This window comes from Culex pipiens, chromosome 3, assembly GCF_016801865.2.
Source record: "Culex pipiens pallens isolate TS chromosome 3, TS_CPP_V2, whole genome shotgun sequence".
NCBI classification, from domain to species: Eukaryota; Metazoa; Arthropoda; class Insecta; order Diptera; family Culicidae; genus Culex; species Culex pipiens.
The window spans coordinates 32,871,187-32,889,692 of record NC_068939.1 but is presented as its reverse complement, the minus strand read 5'-3'; the positions used below and the strand labels follow the sequence as shown (position 1 = coordinate 32,889,692).

The 18,506-nt window shown below is 42.0% G+C and overlaps 1 protein-coding gene across 4 annotated transcripts in view; it reads left to right on the top strand.

Annotated features, from left to right (window-relative positions):
- Positions 1-16,717, top strand: part of LOC120430271 (calcium uniporter protein, mitochondrial) — a 252,751-nt gene extending 236,034 nt beyond the window's left edge. For all 4 annotated transcript variants that reach the window (XM_039595400.2, XM_039595403.2, XM_039595393.2 and 1 more), the window contains exons 6-8: positions 11,209-11,310; positions 11,390-11,593; positions 15,099-16,717. In XM_039595400.2, the coding sequence (XP_039451334.1) occupies positions 11,209-11,310; positions 11,390-11,593; positions 15,099-15,437 (645 nt within the window). In that variant the 3' untranslated portion in view covers positions 15,438-16,717. The remainder of the gene's footprint in view (positions 1-11,208; positions 11,311-11,389; positions 11,594-15,098) is intronic.
- The last annotated feature ends 1,789 nt before the right edge of the window (positions 16,718-18,506 follow it).

Below are 18,506 nucleotides of genomic sequence, written 5' to 3'. Positions count from 1 at the left end.
CTCAAGATTATTATTTTTAAAACATGTACTGGGGTAGCCCACACACGGTCCACACAACATTTTTGAAAAAAAGTTTTTTTCAACAGTGTTTAAAAAAATGACGTTAAAAATTCTTCGCTTGAATTCCGGGGTGACGTCGCTAGTCATAGTTTTTTTTGTTGTTAAATTAAAATATAAGGTGTTCAAACTTTATTTTTAAGTCAAATGTACTATCACTTAGGTTTTCAAGGAAAAAAACAATGTTTATATTGAGTTAACTAAGTTAATGTGCGATTTTAATAAAATACATATAAATTTTAGGTAAAATTGTTTCAAAGTCATAATTTTGCCTATAATTCGTTAAAACTTTTTTTTTGTTTTTAATATTATCGATTAATATTGAATTTAAAAAAAATAAAAAAAAAAATAAAAAAAATTTAAAAAAAGATTAATATTGAATTTAAAACTGAATTTAAAGCAAAAATCTAAAGTTTTCACATTTTATATGATATTTGTTCAACAGAAAATGCCTATAAATCTGGAAATTTTTATGAATGATGTTTCAAAACACATAATATTTATTATTTACAAATTTATTTTACTTTCTACTAGCGAAAAATTGTTCAAAGAATCCAAAAATACAATTCGTTTTTTGATTCAAAATCATGTTCTATGAGAAAATCATGACACTTTGAGATGATTTAAATAATGCTATTCATCAACATTTTCTTAATTATAGTTAACTAACTTTTTAAACTTTTCAAAATTTTATGATAAGTTCTTTTTGAGGTACATTGAACATTTCTCTACCACGGTCAGTATGATTCCATAGCATTCCGTGCGTATTTGATTTATAATCTTAATTTTTTAATTGCTACCCAAAATTTCGCGTAGTAGGGGAAATTCTCGTATGTTTGGCAGGTTAAGCACTCGCTCCTAACTCCATCCAATTTGCTGATTTTCACTATTTAAACAACTAATTTTGCAAAACTTTTGATAGAAACTTGCTTGCTCACTTCTTATTGAGCTATTTATCACTCGATTTCAGTTGAAAACGATTTTAATTAGCTTTAATTGAATGTCAAAGTTCTGACCTGCCAACATTAGAGGCACGCTGGAATTAGATGCTGTTCCCCTAGTCACAACACAACAACCTTTGATTACATTTTTTCTGGCTTTTCGCCTGATTTTTATCATGCTCTGCTTTGCTAAATGTTTTAACAATTTCAATTAAAAAAAACAATTTCTATTTAAAACCCGATTTAATCCCACCAGGGGTGAGATAGAGCCTTTCTTACTAAAGAATATAACTTCTTTCAATTCACAACATCGACTTGATACAAAAAAATCTTATGATGAAAGCAAGGTATTATTAATGATGTGTTTTCTAAAAGAAATTGAAAACGCAATTTTCACCAATAGAATATTTTTAATCGTGCAAATTCTTAATCAAACAAGCGTTTATGACAAACGCTAGCATAGCTAGCTTCCAATGCGCAAGTGACGACACACACCGCGGTTTTGGTTTTCTAGTTTTGGTACGAGCCCAAAAACCGAACAAAGCAGGCGCAAAGCAAAACCGAGTTAACCGCACAGTGGGAAGCTTTTTTTTTTTTTTTTCATAAAATTATTTTTATTAGGTCCTTTTTGGTACTGGGACCTGGTTAGGACCGAGTCGGCTTTTGTAATTACATTTGGCTTAATAATTACAGAGGATCTTGTGTGTAAATGTTAGTGGGAGGGGAGCCGATTACCCGCGGCCTACTCGGGGTTAGTAGGGAAGGGATTGATGTTAAAGACAAGGCGTGGGAAGGGAAGGGGGATTGTGTAGGGGTCTTGGTTGGCTCTGCTGGCCTTTGCGTTTTGTCCTCAGCCGCAACTCGGTGTCCAGCTGCTGGGGCGTTCTTGCTTTGCTTCCGGTGCAATCCAGAAACGACGGCTTTGTGCGAAGGCGAGTTATACTAACAGAAGGAAAACTAACTGAAGGAAAACTAACTGGAAGAAAACTAAATGGATATTTTGGAATCTGAGAGGAACTGATAGATCGGATAGAGAACATCAAGGTCAAGTTGAGATAACGCGTCTCGCATCGGGATTTCTGGTGGTCTTCCTCGGGCCCTGAGGGTATCTTTCAACTTAATTCTGTGAGCCTGGTGATCTGGACACGCCCATACGAGATGGTCGATGTCCTGATAACCCTGCCCACAGTCGCAAAGGTTCGTATCACTCATGTTGATACGGTACAGATGAGCCTTGGACGAGTAATGGTTCGACATAAGGCGGGACATCGTTCTGATGAATCCACGCGTCAAGTCCATTCCCTTGAACCAGGCTTTTCTTTGCACCTTAGGTCGTATGGAATACATCCAACGTCCTTTGGTGTCGCCGTCCCATTGTGTTTGCCAATCCAGAAGCGCACGCTGCCTCGGGAAACCGTAACATTCTTGTAGGCTAATTGGCCTTTCAAAAATGTCTCCACTCTCAGCACCCTTCTTGGCGAGCAAGTCCGCTTTCTCATTACCCGGAATCGAGCAATGAGCGCGGACCCATACCACCGTGATGCTGAAGGACTGAGCCGCCAGGTTGTTTAAAGTCTTACGTATTTCCGTGAGGAAGAACGTAGACTCCCTGGTCGGCTTCAGAGACCGGATAGCCTCAACAGAGCTAAAGCTATCGGTGAAGATGAAGTAGTGGTCAGGTGGCATGGTCTCGATGATTCGCAGTGCGCAGTAAACCGCGGCTAACTCTGCGACATAAACCGAACTCGGGTCCTTCAGCTTAAAGAACAGCTGATAAGATTCATGATAAACACCGAAGCCCGTACAGCCGTCAAGCTTGGAGCCATCGGTGAAGAATCTGTTGTTTGGAGGAACATGGTTGTACTTAGATGCGAAGATCGACGGTACAACTCCCCGCAGAAGATGGTTTGGGATACCGCGAGTATCGGCTTTCATGGACGTGTCGAAGCCAATCAGGGTGCTGCTGGTTAACGGAGGCGTGCGCTGTACCGCTGTGCTCGGGCTCCACTCCCACGATGACATAAAGTCATAATATAGAAGCATGCGCCGAGACTCAACGTGAAGGTTCAGCAACGTTTCAAAGTTGTCAATTACCAGTTTATTCCTGTAATCACACCGGATCAGGAACCGGTAAGACAGTTCGTAGTAACGAGTTCGCAGAGGCAATACTCCCGCCAAGACCTCGAGGGTCATGTTGTGAGTTGAGTGCATGCATCCCAAGACAATGCGAAGACTTCGGTACTGTATCCGCTGGAGAACCAACAAGCGTGATTTCGCAGCTGACTGGAAGCAGAAACTGCCATATTCCAGCACCGAGAGTATCGTTGTCTTGTACAGTCGAAGCAGGTCAGAAGGATGAGCACCCCACCGGTTGCCAGAGACGCTGCGCAGAAAATTAGTTCTTTGCAGGCACTTTTGCTTCAGGTAGTTAATGTGCTTCCCCCATGTTCCCTTTTGATCGAAGATGGTACCCATGTACATGAAGTGGTCCGACTGCTCGATAGTCTTTCCCGACAGAGAAAGATTGAGCTGCGGCGGTTCATGCTTCCCCGTAAAAACGACCAGTTCCGTCTTCTCCGGAGAGAATTCAATACCCTTTCCAACTGCCCAATGGGCCAAGTTGTTCAGGGTATCTTGCAAGGGTTCTAGCAGATCGACTTCCTTCTTGGCAGCGATTGAAACCACTGCGTCATCTGCGTACTGTATAAGGGTGCAGTCTCCGGTCAAGCAATCATCGATATCGCTGACGTAGAAGTTATACATGGATGGGCTAAGGCGTGAGCCTTGTGCCAAACCCATGTAACTTATCCGGGTGATTGCCAGATCACCTTGCACAAAGTGCATGTGTTTTTCTGACAACAGGTTGATGAGGAAGTTGCACATCGTCGGATTGAGACCGCTCCGCCGCAGCTTTACTCCCAACACATCGATGGAGACTGAATCGAATGCACCCTTGATGTCTAGAAAGACAGAAGCCATTTGCTGTTTCTTACCACGGGCTATGTCGATCCCTGTGGCCAGCAACGCTAGACAGTCGCTTGTTCCCTTGCCTCTCCGGAAGCCATACTGCGTGTCTGACAGCAAGTGCTCTCGTTCCATCCATGGTTCGAGGCGGTCGAGGATCATCTTCTCCAGCAGCTTGCGTAGACACGACAGCAAGCTGATTGGACGATACGAGTTGTGGTCGGACGCTGGCTTACCGGGCTTTTGAATGGCAACCACCCGGACCTGTCGCCATTCGTGTGGAATTATGTTCTGCTCCACGAACGTGTTGAACAGATTCAACAGACGCTGCTTGGCGACGTCCGGAAGATTTTTCAGCAAGCTGAACTTGATCTTGTCCGGACCAGGAGCAGTGTTGTTGCCCGTCAATAGTGCTATGGAGAGCTCTACCATCGAGAAGGGAGGATTAGAATCGCTCCCATCAACAACGTCGAATGATGGTTGTGTCGGCACCGAGTCCGGGCACACCTTCTTGGCGAAATCCAATATCCACCTGTCCGATTTTTCCACACTCTCGTTCGGAACGGAACCTCTACGCATGGCCCTCGCAACGCGCCACAGAGTGCTCATGGACGTATCTGCTGGTAGTCCTTCAACGAACTCCCGCCAGTACATTCGCTTCTTCCGCTTCAGAGTATTACTGTACCTGCGATCAAGAGCTCTGTACTTTTGGAAGTTCGCTCGGATTCCACACTTGCAGAAGTCCACATAAGCTACAGACCTGGCCGCCGAGAGATCCGTACACTCCTTGTCCCACCAAGGGAGTGGAGGGCGCGTTCGGATGTACGGTCCCGGGACGGGTTTCGTCTGAGCTTGTAACGCACTGTCATAGATCAAATTAGCCAGATACGCATATTCTTCAAGCGGTGCCAACCCATCTCGCAACTCAACTCCAATAGAGACTGCCTCCGCGTACTGTTTCCAGTCGATATTTCGCGTCAGATCGTAAGGCATCTCCACCGTTGTCGATTGCTGTGGGCCATGGCTAACCAGAATAGCGATCGGCAAATGATCACTGCCACGAGGATCTTGAAGCACGTTCCAGTCACAAAGAACTGCCAGACTGTTGGAACAGAGCGACAAGTCGATGGCACTCGCCTTCGTACCGGACGAAGTTGGCGTTGGTGGTGTTGCAATCCGCGTAACTTGCTTGTCCCTGTTTAGGAGGGTCATCTGGAAGTCGTCGCACAGTTCATGAATCAGATATGCTTGAGGGTCTGTCTTGTGGCTTCCCCACTCGGTGCTGTGAAGATTAAAGTCACCCAGAACCAGTCGCGGTGCCTGCAACAGCTCAAGCATACCCCACAACTTTTGTCGAGTTAACGACACCTGTGGGGGAACATAGACGGACACAATGCAAATGTCCAGTCCTCTGATCCTGGCCTGAACTGCGACTGCTTCGATTCCTCCTAGCTTCGGGAGCGTGACCTTTCTAAAAGTGTGGCATTTCCTGACCCCAATCAGTACGCCTCCACCTCTATTTGGTCCTGCCCTGCTCTCTGTGATGATGTTGTACCCCCGGAAAGCTGGCGTCTCATCTCCGATAAGAAACGTTTCGCTCAACGCAAACACATCACAGTCCCGTTCGAATGCGAATTGTTGAAAATCGTTTAACTTGGGGGTTAAACTTCTACAATTCCATTGTAGAAAGGAGATGCCGTTTTTCGTTTTTGGTGTATTACCCATCAAAGGAAATGAACGACAAGAGGGGCATCGTGCTAGCAAGCTGTTTCCCGATGTGTCTAGCGAGAGGCTCAAACCGCTTTATGATTAAACGCGTCGGTTCACTCACAAAAGAGCACAGCCATTCCACGATTGTGGAAAAAGTAAGGACTCCAGGGAGGGGGGGGGGGGGGGGGGGGGGAGGGGGCGGGGGGGGGGGGGGGGGAGGGGGGGGGGGGGGGGGGGGGGGGGGGGGGGGGGGGGGGGGGGGGGGGGGGGGGGGGGGGGGGGGGGGGGGGGGGGGGTGGGGGGGGGGGGGGGGGGGGGGGCGGGGGGGGGGGGGGGGGGGGGAGGGGGGGGGGGGGGGGGGGGGGGGGCGGGGGGGGGGGGGGGGGGGGGCGGGGGGGGGGGGGCGGGGGGGGTGGGGAGGGGCGGGGGGGGGGGGGAGGGGGGGGGGGGGGGGGGGGGGGGGGGGGGGGGGGGGGCGGGAGGGGGGGGGGGGGAGGGGGGGGGGGGGAGGGGGGGGGGGGAGGGGGGGGGGGGGGAGGGGGAGGGAGGGGGGGGGAGGGGGGGGGGGAGGGGGGGAGGGGGGGGGGGGGGGGGGGGGGGGGGGGTTTGAAGGCATCGGTTATCGGATTCGGTTTAGGAACCGGTTTTAAGGGGATCTTTGGCAGCTTGGGAACGGGCTTCAGCGGCTTGAGAGGAATCGGTGCCGGCCTCGGTGCCGGCCTCGGTGCCGGCTTCGGAGCGGGCTTACCCGACGGACCGAAAGGAAAATCCTCCTCGAAGTTCAACGAGTCACTTTCCTTACCCTTGCCGCCCGCGGCTTTTCTGGACTTGGAAGCCTTGTTGCGCTTCGGGTTTGGTCCGGAAGAGTCACTTTCCTCGTCTCTCTGGAAGAGGACCTCCACATCGGAATCTTCGTCCCCCGAATCTTCGTCCGCCAAAGGAGCGAAGCGATTGGGGTGGGTCACCTGACTAAGGATTTCCGCGAAGGACTTCTTGGAGCGTTCCCTCAAGGATCGCTTCATCTTGTCCTCGCGCTCCTTGTACTTTGGGCACTGCCGAGTTTTGTGCGGTTCCCCGCCACAAAGCAGGCATTTTTCAGCCTGCTTTTGGCATTCCACGTCCTTGTGGGGGCCTGCGCACTTTGAGCACTTGCTCTTGTTGCTGCAGTAGGTCTTGGTGTGTCCCAACTGCTGGCAGTTTTCGCAGCTCATCACACGCGGAACGTACAATCGGACTGGAAGCCGAAGCTTGTACAGCTCAATGTAGTCCGGCAGAGCTGACCCTGCAAAAGTCACCCGGAACGAGGCAGAAGGAATGAACTTCTTCTGGCCACCCTCGGTGGTGACGTTGCCCAGTTGCCGGCACTCGAGTACCTCCACAGCTGGAAGTTTAGGGTTCTTGAAGCGTCCCACCGCCCTTGAGAGGTCGACAAGCGACAGACTGTCATCGGTCACCACGCCGTCGATCTCGACTTTGTGGGCCGGAATCCAAACACGATACTCAATGCTGAACCGCAGATCAGTTACGATCTGATTAGCTTGCACCGCGGAGTTCACGATCACGCGGAGCTTGCTCTTGTTCAGCTTGGTACATTCGACCACCCCAGGATAGTGCTTCTGCAAATCCTTGGTGATCTGTACAAAGTTTAGCGGCTTCTGTTTGGGCCGGAAGAAGACCACCCATTCCGTTTGCGATCCCTCTTGATACTGACGAGGACGAGAAATCGGTTTTTGAGAATGAGGATTCAGGGGCGGGGGAGGATTTGGATCCGGATTCGGCACCGGTGTTTTAGGAGGAATTGGATCTGGATTGGGAGGAATCGGTTCTGGAGTCAAGGGAGGAATCGGGTCTGGAGTCAAGGGAGGAATCGGGTCTGGAGTCAAGGGAGGAATCGGTGGTTGAGGGGGAACCGGATTCGGATCTGATTTAGGACGCTTTCGCTTCGTCCTCTTAGACCCGTCCGTGGATCCCCCTTTACCGCCATCATTCTTATCCTTCAGGAAGAGGTCCCTGTTGGTGGTGTTTGAAGGAACTCCCAAAACGGAGTCCTCCATTTCCACGTCCTCGTCACCCTCAAGGGTTGAATCGAAATCGGATTCCTCATGGTCCGACTTGGTCGGATCCATGTTTGCGAAGAAACGCGATAAACTAAACGAAAATGAAAATTGTGAAACTAAACGCAAAAGTAAAAAAGGAGAAAAAGAGAAAAAAAAAAACTAACCGAGAAAAAAACTATGAGAAAAAAAAAACTAAACGCTAACAAAAAACTCGCCTTTCGCACTCACCGCCGAACTGGCCGCACTGGCTGCCGCCCGCAGCGGGATGCGCGGGAAGCTCGTTTGCGCGCGCTTGTTGTTGTTGTTGTGCTGCCTGCTGCCAGCCACGTAAACAACGGGGGTTGTCTCCGACCTGGCCTGGCCGAAAACTGGTCCGCCGACCGCAGTCGACTCTCCGGGGCCGATTCCACCGGCCAACGACCGTCTCTCGTCTCAGCTGCCTCCGCAGCCGCTGCTGCTCACTCCTCCTGCTGCTGCTGCTCGGATTCGGGAACTCGTTCCTTCTCCGCCTCTGCACCGCCGCCGTGTCCACGACGACCAGATTGTGGCTCCTCTGACCACCGGAACGGGCTTGTCCGCTCGCACACGCCTCGGAATCGCCGTGAAAAACGCGCCAAACACAACTCGATAGAGCACGAAAAAACACGACTACGCGCTGAGACTTCTGCCGGAGCAATCACAGTGGGAAGCTTGCCATTCAGCGTCTACGAAAGTGAGAGAGTCAGAGATAGCTATTTTTACAACCGCACCACTACACACTCAATCGCCATTGGCGTCGCGAGCATTGAAAACTTTGAAAACGATATAAAGCTTAGAAGCTTCGAAAGTTCCTATTGGAATCCAATGAACTCTGTTAAATAAAACGACACGACAAATGAAGCCTACTTAAAGGCGATTTGAGGAGCACACGGGAAACAAATTGTTTGTACCCGGATGAATGTCCTATGTCAAAAAAGTTTTTGCATAAGCATTGGACAGTTATGCAAAAACGGACAGATCAAAGAAACCGAAAAGCTACGATATCTTACATGTTGAAGGAAACATCGGTAGACAAGCTACTACGAACGAATATAAGTCGAGCCGAAACATATGCGCCAGCATTCTCGCGCCAGTATTCGAAGCTCAACTTGACAACTTGTCGATTTTTTAGCGATTTTTCGGATTAAAATTCATGCTGAATCGACATATTTACGAAGCTGGAAATGACGTCCAGCCTTAAAGTAAATCCTATACCTTGCTTTAGTAAGAAAGGCAAAAAGTAAATCGTTCTAAAAATTGATCGGAATTGCCGATCGATGTCGAATTTGTTTCAGATGCTCACTCATGGTCTGTACTATGAATGTAGCAAGAAATTTTGGATAAAATCAGAAATGAAAAATGTTGGCGAATGTCACCAGGTGGGCTATTACCTTTTTTAAGGGTTTTTTTTTCTTATGGTAGGTTAATCAAACGGCTCTAACTCCAGAACCATATTATGAATCTGGATGAAAATTTGGGAGGTTGTAGAGCTCGAAAAATGCAGTTTTTGAGATAAATACAAGATATGAAAATGAAAAAAATGGACCATATTTTCATTTGAAAACTGTGTATTTTGTTGAAAAGTCTGGCCGCATCCGAAAACAGATGGATAATTCGAAATTTGCGCGGCAACTCGCCCAGTTTCAGCACACTAGCTTTCATCTGCATTTAGAAGAATCGAAATCGGATTTATGGGAGCTGACAACGGCGCGACACAAAATTTTGCAAATTTTGCATCACTCGACCTCCATGGAATTTATTTTCTCAAAATTCGAGGGTTCGAGATAGACGAGTTCTGTCAAGGTGAATCGATAGAGCGTCGAAAATTGATGCAGTATGATTTTTTGACGATTTTTCCGATTAAAATTCATGCTGAATCGACATATTTACGAAGATGGAAATGACGTCCAGCCTTAAAGTAAAACCTATACCTTTCTTTAGTAAGAAAGGCAAAAAAATCATTTAAAACTAAATGTAAATAGCTCTAATTCTTGCCTGCGAGAATTTCGCCAATTAAAATATTCTGAAAACCTTATTTCGTAAAATAGATTAAATTTTCATTACCAAAACGACTACTTTAAACCAGTCTTAAATCCACAAATCTGCATCCCTACACGGATATAAATCTTGCAAACTAATCCGCTAACTCTATGATATTGAATTGAATTCATTGAAAGGTTTCCAAAATCGCCAACAATTTTTTTCCGATTTCGAACAATACTGTTTTCGATTTTGACAACATAGAGTTACCGAATATGCTTACAAGATTTCTATCCGTGTACGTTTCTGTACCCATAATGATTCATATTTAATGAACCAAATCAAATTCCAACAGACTGAACCCATTTCATAATTTTGACTGTATAATCACAATTATCAACTTGGTCGCCATTTTAATTCCGACATTTCCACACCCCTCATCTAGTTCAAATTATTTTTTTCCTAAATCTTATCAAAAGTATTGTCAACTCCCCTTCATCGTATCCCGAACTCAGTTGATAACGATCGTTACAATCAACACTAGCTCCCCTAAACACTTTTTTTTTTTTTTTTTTCTGTCTGAGTAATCTACCACTGAAACCTGATTATAGGTCTATTGTAGGATTGCCCAATTTACTGTTGTTGGGCCTTTCTGTTGACTTCGCACGCAAACACCATTGTATTGGGTGAACGCGTGTGTCGACCAGCCGAAAAGCCGTAACTCTTGTAGACCACCTTCCATGCGTTCTTCTTTATATTGTGCATCGCTAGAACCAGAGCAGTATTGTATTGCTATATAAGCTCTTCTCAGCGCGCGGCCAAGCTTCTTACACAGCACTGCTAGGTTCTGAGCACAACCTTTGCACCGGGTGATAAATGCTAGGCGATTATTTGCACTCGAAAAACGCTTGGAAGGTTGGGCCGGGGAGCCAAGGATTTGAACCCGAGTTTTTTCACAAGCAGGAATTTGCGTTGTAAAGCAACCGCCTTACTCGCACGGCTGCGGCTCCCTCAAAACACTTGAAAAGGATCCCCTTTCAACGCCCTTTCTTCATCACCCTTACTTTTGTTTGTTTTGCCCAATATTTGCTGTGTAAATTTCTCCCTCCAGGACTTTTTCTCCGCCAGTCAGACCCTTTGCAAATGAAGAAAAATTAAAATTAGCATTTATTTCCTTTCTTCTCTAAATTTCTGCTCATTTTCCGAGCGTTCCTCCGGGTAGAAACTTGTGAGGAAAGAACGATTAACCCACAACAAAAAGACGGATTTTGACGAAGAAATGGCGCAAAAAAACTTTATCCTCGTCGACGTCGGCGTCATCATCATCTTTGTTGGGGAATGAAGTGGATTGCGTATTTCAAATTATGACGGGAATTAATTCCAACCGTGATTGCGATCTTTCGAGAGAGACTTCAGCGAATGTAGCCCGAACTTCAGAGCTTTAAAATATCTTAAAAACTTCCTCTCATTTCTTGTTCCAGCTTTACGAGACCCTCAACGTCGGCGAGCACCAAATCCGGAAGGAGCGTGAACTGAACAGCAAGCTGGAGGAGCTCAACGTCAAGCTCGGACCGCTGGAAGTGGTAACACATCCGTTTAATATAACAAACAATGCCCCCACCTCAAAAGCCTAACATTTTTCCCCTCGCAAACTTTTTTTAGAAAAAGGGCGAACTGGACCAGCAGGCCACCCGCCGGACGAGCTACCTGACCTGGGTCGGCCTCGGGCTGATGTCGGTGCAGTTTGGGGTGCTGGCGCGGCTCACCTGGTGGGAGTACTCGTGGGACATTATGGAACCGGTGACGTACTTTGTCACCTACGGCACGGCGATGGCCGCGTACGCGTACTTTGTGCTGACCAAGCAGGTGAGTTTTAGGGTTGAAATGCGGTTAAGTTGGAACTGAGCAATTCTCTACGAAATTGGTCTTTTTTTATTGATTTAAATTTTGGTGTTTTTTAATGCGGCTGAAACTTTTTTGGTGCCTTCGGTACGCTCAAAGAAGCCATTTTGCATCATTAGTATGTCCATATAATTATCATTACAAAATTCAAAAATCTGTATCTTTTGAAGGAATTTTTTAATCGATTTGGTGTCTTCGGCAATGTTGTAGGTATGGATAAGGACTACACTGAAAAAAATTATACACGGTTAAATTAATTTGGATGATTTTTAATTCTGGAGTTTTTTTTAAAAGGTCCAATAAACCAAATTTTCAGATTTTGCTTTTTGGGTGTTTTTCAATACCCCTGACTCAAGGCGGTTTCAAAAAAAACCCTAAAAAGCAAAAACTGGAAATTTGGTTTATTGGACCTTTTCAAAAAAAAACTACAGAATTTCACTTTTTGTCACTAAAACTTGATTTGCAAAAAAAAAACACTATTTTTATTTTTTTTTTAATTTCCAGAATGTGCAAAAAATCTTTGACCGAGTTATGAATTTTTGAATCAATACTGTTTTTTTTTTTTAAATCGAAATATTGGTCGCAAAAATTTGTCAAATTCATTTTTCGATATTAAATCTAATTTGCTATGAGAAAGTACTTCAGTGAAATTTTGATAAAGTGCACCGTTTTCAAGTTATAACCATTTTTAGGTAACTTTTTTGAAAATATTCTCAGTTATTTTTTTAAATTAGTTCCCATGTTTGCACACTTTTGGAAAAAAATATTCTTGAAAAGCTCAGAAAATTTGTTATATTTTGCTTTTTTGAACTTTATTGACACGACCTTTAGTTGCTGAGATATTGGCATGCAAAGATTAAAAAACAGGAAAATTGATGTTTTCTTCCCATTACAACCCACCATTTTCTAATGTCGTATCTCAGCAACTAATGGTCCGATTTTCAATGTTAAAATATGAAACATTCGTGAAATTATCCGATCTTTTCTAAAACAATATTTTAAATCAAGACTAAGATTTCAAAAGGGCGTAATATTGTCTTGGTTTAAAAAATTCTCTATAATTTCGCTTTTTTCGAGATTATTTGGAGCCTAACATTTCATTAGGGCACAAAACTTTTGTAAACAATAGTGTATCCCTTTCACTCAAATGACAATTTGCATAAGGTGTGAGAGGGATACACTCTTGTTTACACAAGTTTTGTGCCCTAATGAAATGGTAAGCACGATTTAATTTTCATTTTTTGATTTTTATGAAACTTCGTCCATGCGTTCCTTATGTCAAAAGAAATAATTTTGCACCATTCCTTTTTCAAAAAGTCTCTATTCAATTTTGGGGCTGGTTATCAAAATGGGTATGTAAATGTATGAAATTCTGTATCTTGAAAAGGGATTTTCTGATCGGTTTGGTGTCTTCGGCAAAGTTATATTTTATGGTTAGGACTTTTCAGACAGAATAGGTACACGGAAAAAATCTGTTTTCTTTTAATTTAAAATCACTAAAAACTAGATTTCTTAAACACGTTTTTTTCTTTCGATTTTTTTTTATATTTTTAGGTGACTAAAAAAGACATCTCTTTTTGAACAAATCGTGTTTTGTTTTTTGAAAATATCAAAACAAGGAGAAAAAAAGTATCAAAATGTTATATTGGAAGCAAAACCAAATTTACAATCGAAAACTACTTAACTTTGTTTTTGCTACTACAAATTTTCGATTTTTTTCGTTTTATTTGCGATTTAAAAATTCTTCTTTAAATCCATAAAAAAGACCTGGAAAATTTCCTCTAAGACTTTGAAAATTTATTTATTGACTTTTGCAAAGCTTGGTTTAAAATTTTGAAATTAAGTTATCTGTTGATCAGAAAATTCCAAAAAGTTTAATTTTTTAAACATTGAAAATCGGATTAATATTTTCCAAAATATCGGTAGTTGAATATTATGGGCTAATTAGGTAACACTTTAAAAAAAACTCACCTTCGTCGATTCGAATTTTTTGTGAGGTTGTATCTCCGAAACGAATTGCCCAATTTTCAAAGTTTCAGAAAAATTGTAGAATTTTTTTTTCAGCCCGTCAAAAATATTATTTCAGGGGGGGCTTTCCTTCATAAAGTATTTTTAAAATGCAGCCAATCGAAAGGATATCGAAGTTTATACCTAAAAGTAGCCATATCTTGAAAAAAAAAATTATCAAAAAATGTAAATGTACTTTGGATTGCTAATTTGACTTTTCTTCCAAAAAATTATATAATTTTTTTTATTCAATATTTTCATAAAACAACGATTTGTTCAAAAAAGGGAAACTGAGAAAAACGCGATTAAAATTTTTCGATCGATTTCTGGGTTTCTACGCATAATTGTCCCGTGGGTCGCTATGCGCCTCATAAGTCCCTAATCACCCCGGTTAACATTTTATCACCCTTATTTGTAATCCTCTTGCAGATAAATAGGTAAACAAGATAAAATGCTTCGTAAAACTCATAATTTCGTGATAGAAAATACTTGGTGGGACAATTATGCGTAGAAGTGTCAATTTTCGTGTTTCTTTTTCTTAAAGCTGTTCTATCTCAGCAACTCGAGGTCCAATCTTCAATGTCTCTTAGACAATTTGATAGCCAATTTTCTGAACTTAAAAAAAATATTTTTAGAAATGGTCACTCATGGTCACTATTTTTAAAATCAAACTTTCGGTGGCTATATTTTGAAAACGGAGCCCTTTATCAAAAAATCTGTAAATTACTTTTCGATTGCAATTTCAATTTTGCATTAAAAAATAACGTCAAATTTGTTTTTGCATAAAACTTCGATTTTTTCCAAAAATCACCATTTTTCCAAAAATTTATAACTCGGCAGCAGATTTTTTGACCATGTTTCTCTATGGCTCAAAAGTTGCGGATTTTTGTCCCCTAAAACATATCAAAAAATCTCGAAAATCAAAAAATACGTATTTTGGAAAATTGAGTTGTCGTAAAAAAAGTTGATTAAAAAATCTGCAAAAAAAATTTTCGTGTACCTATTTTTTTCTCAAAAGTCCTCAACAATACCTACAACATTGCCGAAGACACCAAATTGATCAGAAATTTCACTCAAAAGTTACAGCTGTTTGAATATTTACATACCATTTTTGTATGGAGACTTGTAACCAATGACGCAAAATAGCTTATTTGGTCATAGGAAAGGCCCCCACAAAGTTTGAGCTAAACAAAAAAATACAAAAAATAAAAATGGTCGAAATCGGCCGATTTCGTAGAGAGTTGTTCATTTGTTAATTTCACAGACAGGTCGCAGGACTTGAATTTGATATTGAAAGTGAGAAAATACAATAAGATATAGTCGAGGGAATAATCGAGGGGTTGGATAACATTTTCAAGAACGTCACGTTACGTCAACGTAACGTCACGAGTCACGACACAACTACCTTGAATTTTGTATGAAAATATCGTTTCTAACATAATTTTCCCCTCCCACCCCCCAGGAATACATCCTCCCGGACGTCAAGGACCGCCAGCACCTGATCACGCTGCACAAGTCCGCCAAGAAGGCCGGCATCAACCTGGCCGAGTACAACGACGTGAAGCGACAGATCGCCGAAATCGAGCACGACCTGCGCCGGCTGCGGGACCCGCTGTACATGCACCTGCCGGCGCCACCGCCAAAATCGCCCACGTACAGTGCCACCGAAATTGCCGCCTCGAAGAAGCTGCTCAAGCAGGCCCTCGAAAAGGCCACCGACAGCGTGGTGAACAAGCAAGCCGCGGCCAAGATCAGCTCCCTGCTCGAGTCCACCGGGAACCCGTTCCGGAGCAAAAAATAAGATTTCCTGTCCTCCGTCGCCGCCGCCACCGCCGCCGGTGCGATTCTGCCCACCCTGCTCCTTCTCCTACTCCGGCAGGTCCGTCGGCCCGTGTTCCGTTTTTATGACCGTTGTTGTTGGCGTCGTCGCCGTCGTTGTTGTTGTTGTTGGGTTTCTTCCCTCGCAAAGCGGTTTTCAGTCACTTCTCACTCTTCCCATCTGTTCCTAACACCTTCTTCCTTCTACAACTCCTAGAAACAAAGCAAAACCTTCCTATTTCTATTGTTCTCGTTCGTTTTTTCCTATCCAATCTCTTCCCGGTAGTGCGCGCACAGTAAAAAACACAAACAACCCAAAAAAAACGCAGATACGCAAGAAAAAGTTGACAAAAGTAACGAACACGTCATTTTATAGAAACGCAAAATAAGGTTAAAACGCAAACAAACAAAAGAAATAACAATCAATCTAATTGTTAAGGAGTGTTTAAATCAATCCAAGTCGATAGATTAAAAAAATAAAGCAAACCTAAGCGAACAAGCACAAAGTGAGCCGCAAACAAGCTAAATGCGATTTAGAAAAGGCGGGAAACATTAACCACAAACGAATTCGCACACTTTTATACGCAGCAAATCACACAGCCACGCCCAAACATACACACAATCGTTGCATCACACACCGCTTCGTTTTGCATACTTTAACACTCAAGTTTAATTTTATGTTACCAAATTCTCGAAGTGCTTCCACCATCAACAAACCCCCATTTTTTCACGCACAGTACTTAATCGAACCTGTGGACGTATTTATTTCAGTGTTTTCGGGGAAGCTTTTCGCCGCCGCCGACGTGGTTTGCGTCTTGGCTTAGCTTAGCAGCAGGCACTTTTCGCGTAAAAATGATTCGAATGAAATTATTCCGTACGTAATTTGCTGTTTGGCTTCCGGTCGGTCCACAGAGCAAGAATCTCACAACAGTGTTATCGAGTGTATTGTTTAAATAATATTGTTCTTTTTTAGTTAGCATTTTCAGACAATTTAGACTTAAGAATTCAAGTTGCTTCGGAATGTTTGACAAGTTATAACAAAATTTAGTATTAGTTAGTGTATGGTTTTCTTACTTTTGTGGTGAAACGGTTTGAAATTACTTTTATTGTCTTCTTGTATGAACTAACATTATCATAAATTGTATAAGTTACAATATTTACCATTTTTATGTTAATAAATTATTTTCTTTAGACAAATAATTGGTTGTTTCTTTTATTTCCTTTTCAGAGCGTGCAATAAATAAAGAATTCCTTATTATTTCTTAAACGTAAATCAGTTGAATATTGCGACGGACAGTTTTTTTTTATAATATATTATATTATTTCTTCTCTTTTACTATTGAGCAATTCTCTACGGAATTGGTCTTTTTTGAATTTTTAATTATGTATTTTTTAAACCGGCTGAAACTGTTATGGTGCTTTCGTTTTGCCCAAAAAGCCATTTTACATCATTAGTTTGTCCATATAATTTTCCATACGAATATGGCAGCTGTACATACAAAAATGATTTATGAAAATTCGAAAATCTGTATCTTTGGAAGGAATTTTTGACCGATTTGGTGTCTTCAGCAAAGTTGTAGGAATGGATAAGGACTACACTAAAAAAATATGATACAATGGAACAAAATTAGGCAATTTTTAATTATACTTTTTGTCACTCAAACGTTTTTTGCAAAAAAAAAAAACACTATTTTTATGTGTTTTAGAGGACATCAAATGCCAACTTTTCAGAAATTTCCAGGTTGTGCAAAAAAACTTTGACCGAGTTATGAATTTTTAAATCAACAATATTTAAAAAAAATCGAAATATTTTTCACAAAATTTTTTAACTTCATTTTTTAAAACAGGAAAATTAATGTTTTCTAAGTCTCACCCAAACAACCCACCATTTTATAACGTCGATATCTCAGCAACTAATGGTCCGATTTACGATGTTTAAATATGAAACACTCGTGAAATTTTTCGATCTTTTCAAAAACATTTTTTTCAAAAAAATTAAATTGATACTAACATTTCAAAAAGGCCAAACATTCAATATTTCGCCCATCAATTTCATCAATTTCCCTGTTTTTAAATCTTTGCATGCCAATATTTTAGCAACTAAGGTTCGTCAATAAAGTTCATAAAAAGCAAAATATAGAACATTTTCTCAGCTTTTCAAAAATATTTTTTTTTTTTCAAAATTGGGCAAACATGTGCACTAATTAAAAAAAATGAAAAACTGCGACTGTTTTCGAAAAAGTTACCTAAAAATAGCTATATTTTGAAAACGGTGCCTTTTATCAAAATTCCACTCGTGTACTTTTGGATTGCAAATTTGATTTTTCATCGAAAAATGAAGTTGAAAAAAATTTGCTACCAATTTTTTTTTTTAATCAGGCCGTTGCAAATATTTTTCAAAGTTTATGTCCCTCAGCTCTGACCAAAGTCGAAAGGGGAGGGGGGGGGGGGGCAAAAAAATATAAAAAAATTACATTACAAGCCTAGATTTCAACATTTGGATGAAAAAAGTGTTTTAAAATGCTTTTTACAGGCGTACAGTTGCTTTCCAATCATTAATTTTGAAAATATCGAGGCATCGACGGAATTTTTTTTCCCCAACAATTTTTTTTATGGGACTGTATTTGTAGAAAATTTAAAATGTTTTCAATAGAGTTAAAACATGCTAAATATGATTATAAACGCGGGAAAATGCACTTGAACTGGTTTTCAGTTGGTAAAACTTTGATTTTCATTAAAATTATGAAGTTTTTTTTCAGCCCAATTTTAAAGAGGTGACATAAACTTTGAAAAATATTTGCAACGGCCTCAGTATTGATTAAAAAAATCTTAACTCAGTCAATTTTTTTTGCATAATTCGTATTGCCGGGTTGCCACATTGCTTAAGCAGTGTCTGCGTTACATCTGGAAAAAGTCTGTATTAATAATGTTGCTGAATACATCATTTTGTCTCGATAAAGATTTACAGCAAAATTTTTACTGAAATATACAACTCATAAGACATTGTTTACTAAGACTAAGGAGACAGCATGCAATTCCATCGTTCACCTAA